This window comes from Gavialis gangeticus, unplaced genomic scaffold (genome assembly GCF_001723915.1).
Source record: "Gavialis gangeticus isolate Ggan-Ray unplaced genomic scaffold, GavGan_comp1, whole genome shotgun sequence".
In the NCBI taxonomy this organism is placed as follows: Eukaryota; Metazoa; Chordata; order Crocodylia; family Gavialidae; genus Gavialis; species Gavialis gangeticus.
The window spans coordinates 158,203,041-158,208,332 of NW_017729024.1; the positions used below are offsets into that span (position 1 = coordinate 158,203,041).

At 39.4% G+C, this 5,292-nt stretch overlaps 1 protein-coding gene across 1 annotated transcript in view; it reads left to right on the forward strand.

Annotated features, from left to right (window-relative positions):
• The window catches only part of NUP155 (nucleoporin 155), a 91,707-nt gene extending 88,281 nt beyond the window's left edge, over positions 1 to 3,426 (forward strand). Inside the window, exon 35 of the mRNA XM_019517942.1 lies at positions 2,967 to 3,426. Within this exon, the coding sequence (XP_019373487.1) occupies positions 2,967 to 3,105 (139 nt within the window). The 3' untranslated portion in view covers positions 3,106 to 3,426. The remainder of the gene's footprint in view (positions 1 to 2,966) is intronic.
• The last annotated feature ends 1,866 nt before the right edge of the window (positions 3,427 to 5,292 follow it).

Consider the following 5,292-nt stretch of genomic DNA (forward strand, 5'->3'; position numbering starts at 1 on the left):
GACCATGGGTCATTTCTGCAAACATCTTTGAATCCTACAAATGCAATAAACTTGGGTACTTTGGATGTAAACTGTATAGACATTATTTTCAATTTCATACTTAACTCTTGCTGTTAAAATCCATATTTTATAAAAAATTTTACTCATTCCAGTACTTAAACTCTCCACATAAAAGTGAAGAAGGTAAAATTTTTGCCCTACTGAAGTCTGGGAATTTTCCTAATAACTTAGGCAGGACTAGGATTTTATGCATGGAGTATAGATTCTTTAATTCTCAAGAATGGATTGAAAACAAATCCTTTGAAACATGGATAAAACATAAGCAGGCCAGTACAAAGAAGCTTTCAGTGACTATCCACACTGTGTCTTGTCTGGGAATAAAGGAAGAAGAGGTTAAAGAACATTTAAATTAATAAAAATGTATTCAAAGGTAGCAGGACCTGATAAAACTGACACTTGAGTACTTAAAGGACTAGCTAAAGGAATCTGTGAACACAGCAATCATCTTTTAAGAACAAGTGGTTAGTTCCAGAGAGCCTGAAAGTGGGAGGACCCAGAGAAACTTCAGTTCCTCAAAGGCACTGGAGGCAATTAATCAGTCAGTTTACAGTCTCACTGGATAATAAGATGATAAAAAGCAGCCTAGAAGGATATCAAAAACAAATGTCAAACCAACTTCATTTACTCTTTGCCAGGGTTAATATCTTTGTTTCCTGCTGTTGAATCATTGGATTCTCACCTCTTATTTTCAGTTTTACCTTCTTATGTTTATAAATTTCCACAAATGGCTAGCTGCTTTGCAAAAACAACAGTGATTTGGAAGCAGTCAGCATAATTCTGTTGGATCATCTTTGGATGAAAGGTGACTTCTAAAATATGTATTTGCTTTCCAAGGAATTGGTATCTAATGTTAGATATTAGTCAAACAAATATCTCACATCTGAACCAACACACTGGAAACTTTTATCTTGCATTTTTAATGGCTGAAAATATTAAATCACAGGTGAATAATAATGATTCCTTAGGTTTCCATTAACACTTCACTCACATCAGAATTAAATATTTGGGTTTTTATTTAACTATTGCATTTACTCAAACGTAAGACAATTGTGAATATAAGATGCCCCCTGCCCAAAAAAAATACAATTTTTTTTATAATTTTCCAGGTATAGAATCTGATTTGTGGAGGTTTGCCTTGAATTTGTCCCTCTCCCACTGACACAGCAGGGAAAATAAATCTAGGGAGGCAAGTAACCCTCTTGCCTTCTGCCCTGCAACCCTCAATGTCTTTCCCTGGCAGCCTCTTCCCTACTGTAAGACCTTAGTGTCCCTGTGCACATGAAACTGAGAAGCAAATTTGAAAACACTGACCTAGAAATAAACATTACTGCAGTATCATGCATGTAGGGAAATTACTGTAGGTACCTGTTGACTTAGTTCATCCAGAGTTGATGAAGTTTACCTCTTTTGAAACTGCTGCAAGTTTTACCACAGGTACTTCATAAGTAGGGACCTACTGAAATGGAGGAGGCAGGCAGCCAATTTCACAGGCTGATCACAGGGTTGGCCACCATTCTCATAGGCTTATCACAGCAGGGCTCCCCATGCCTCTGGCCAAGGGACCCATGTATCCCTGCCTCTTGCCACTGATTGGCCAAAAGGATTGTCCATCATGTGGCCCTGCCCCTTGCCACTGACAGGCAGCTCTCTCAGCCAATCTGTGGGGGTGTCCACCTTCTTGGCTGCTCTCCTTCGCATCAGCGGGTCCCCTCATCCCCCTCCAATAGGTTTCAAGGCCAAGCTACAGCAGCCACAAAGACTGCTGGCTCCCACTGGGGAGCCAGCATTTTATTTCTAGGAAGTTTTTTTTGAGGGGGTTGTGGTTCGTTTGGGTTGTTTGTTTCACAGACAGTGCCCGATTTTGAACACAATGCCTGACTTCACAATTTCCATGAAATCGCAAATTGAGTATGTCCCTATCCATAAGCATATGTTTAATCAGCTCTTTTGTACCTGCTTTAATATAGTACAAGCTGTGCATGACAGTCCAAAACCAAAAGGCTCATGATTTACCACACAGTTCAATGGGCTGGACCCCAGCAGAAATAAGTGTTTCAAGCTGTGGTTACACCACAGCTTAGCACTGCTCGATATACGTGTGTACGCCAGATACCCACACCCTCCACCACAAAAGATGTGTATGCAAATTAGCCCCCTACTTATGACGGGAAATGGGAGTTCTTGTCACAAATGCTGATGAGGTGTGCAGGGTAACCTGTTCCCTCTCCATCTCATGGAGGACTGGGCCACACTAATAATATGCAACAGGGGGATTCTGGCTAAGCTATATGAGGCCCTTTTCAGTAATGTTTACCAGATATTTAAGGCCGGCTAAAAAATGAGACTCGTTGAAAATGGGAAAGAAAGGCACAGCTTAGTTGTGGGAGTGAAGAGGAAGTCTACATGTTTTTACTGTAGTGGCTCACCTTGACTTGGAAAAAGTCAGTGCTGAGGGGGACTGAGTGCAATGAGCAATACCCTATATCTTCTTCAGGTGGGTTACACTATGCTATTCTTTGTAGTAAATTCCCATCAGTATGTTTGCCTCATACAGGCCATGTGTTTCATAGTCATGCTCAGTGTTGGCTGAATTTAACCAGCTTTATGGTTAGTTTCCATTACTGAGGACATGTTGCTTTTGGCAGCAGCTTAATGATAGACTGTGTATTTAATGCAGTTTCTTTGTATGGGAATGTAAGATGAGGGGCTTTTTTCCCCCATGTCAGTTGTGTGTGGGGTAGGGGGGTGGCATCTTGTATTCAAGTAACTATGGTATATATTGGAAAAATTAAGTAATCTATTTTTGTCATTTTTTTATTCTGTTATTTCCTATAGATGTCTTACTACTTTTTCTCAAATGAATGGCATGCACATGAAAAATATTCTTTTTCTTTTTTTTTATACAGACGACGATTCACAAATGTTTGTTTGGATGCTGTTAGTTGCTACCTTGTTGAACTTCAGTCTATGAGCCCTACATTAACAGTGCAGACCACTACAGGGAATTTTAAGTCCCTACAGGCTAAATTAGAACGACTTCATTGATTGACTGATATGATAAAGAACTGACAGCTCAGATGCAACGAACTGTAGAAGAGAAGCTCAGATGTCTGCACTGGAGTCTGGAAAAGCAAACGCTCAATACATCTGCTAACATTAAAGATCCTCCTGCAATTCATAAAATAATGTCTTTGCTCATACTAATCTACAGGTATCTACAAATAGTAGAATGTATATTTGACAAATCAAGGTGCATTGTTTTTGCTACTGCCAATTTTTTTTCTAATTATAGAAAATCTTTTTTATACTGTTGGAATAAGATATGTTGTACAATCTCCCTTCAGGATTAAAATTATTTGGAAAATATATTTTTTTTCTTTTTTCCTGCATTTACATAATTTTAGTACAGTTGGGAATGGTAATAGGATGCAAAATCAAACATAGTAATACAGTTGCATATGTTGTAGCTGTTTAAAAATATGAAAACAAGAGAACAGAAGCAAAGTTGACTGAAAGGCAAGAAGAGAAAACTGGGAAAGAAGTCTTTGCTAGTTGACTTCCAAAAATGGTCAGATTAGTGATTTAGTGACAAAATCATAAAATTATGCCTATGTAAGAGATGGTCACTGTTCCAAAACTATTCTTTACTATACAGATTGCCACTAAAATATAATTCTCAGGACAATATAGTAGAAGCTAACAGCTTAGTATGCTTGAGCTGTATGTACAAAAGCATTATTAGAACTCGGCAAACCTTCTGCCTTTTGCCCCAGTAAAAATTATCCTTCGTTCAACTCATCGTTGTTTCTGTGAAAATCAACATGATGTAATAGATATGCACTCCCAATTAACATCAGTACTGGCCGTGTCCAGATGCGGGACAGAATCTAAACGCTCCTTTATACTTCCTCTGATTAATGTGTATGTAAGGTATCATTTAGTTTCCCAAGGTCGTGAAGGTCTATGACTATAAATGTTCATCACTATTCTACAGTCATATGTGCATCCATAGTAAATATGTCTAACAAAAACCCTCCTATAAATCATGCACTGGAAGTCACCTTTTGCTGTGTTGGAGTAGTCTTCATTTTACCCTGTTATTGACTCCAAAGATTTTTCTTTTAGTATTTAATTTTTCCGGACCTAGATAAGCCAGAAGAATGAATGTAGTTGATGTATGGGATTGTAACATACTATCTGTTGTAAAGTAAAAAAAGAAAAACTACTGGTATTAGAAGCCACCTATATAAAGAAAAAAAAATCAATTTCTGGTTAGCAATATCTATATATAAATATCTAGATCTAGAGCGAGAGCTAGATAGCTAGATCTATAGATATCTAAACATGCTTAATTACTGGGTGATGTCTCAATTTAATAACTGGACTTTTCTTCCTAAAATCCAAAGAAAACATGCTGTTTCCTACTCAGTCAGTGTTATGTAATTTAGGGTAAATCCAACTTCCATCTTTAGGTTTATGCTAAAATAAAACTGACTGTTATCCTGGTTTTTCTCTCATACCATGCCATTATTGGAACTTGCAAGCTCTTTTTAAATAAATTACCTTATTTGCTCAAATCCAAGATGACTAAGTTCAAGGCGAACGCCCAATAATTAGATTCTAGACATGGAAGTTTATAACTTACAGGGCAAGCAGCCGCAGGGAGGGCAGCCAGCAAGGGAGTCAAGTGGCCTACTCCTTGCACACACCCCCCTCTACTTTGCCTCCTAGCTCTCTGTACACCCCATGCCTGCCTCCATCTCCATGATTTTTGTACCCCCCTGTACTCCACGATGCCTGTACCTCCTGGTGCCTGCACCCTCCACCACATGTACCTTGTCCACCTGCCACCTGCCCTCCATTCTTGCACTCCCTGCTTCCTTCCCCCCACATTGTGTCTGAACCCCCTGGCTCCTCCTGCACCATTTGTCCCACTGATGCCTACCTTGCCCCACCATCCCTGAAAACCTGGCATCTGTCCCCTGCACCACTTAACCTCCTGGTTCCTGTCCCACTCCCCATCCACTTGGCTTCTCACATCACCTGCCACCCTGCCTACTCCCTCACCCCTCTTTCTCCTATTGCTGCATGACAGGCTAGACAGCTGAAACCACTAACAGAAAATGCAACTAATGCAGTCGAGATTCAGAAAATAAAAATCGGCAAAAAAGTTTCTCACCACAGTCTTATAATGAATATGGGTGTTACTGGTAACACTAATAAGCAAACAAG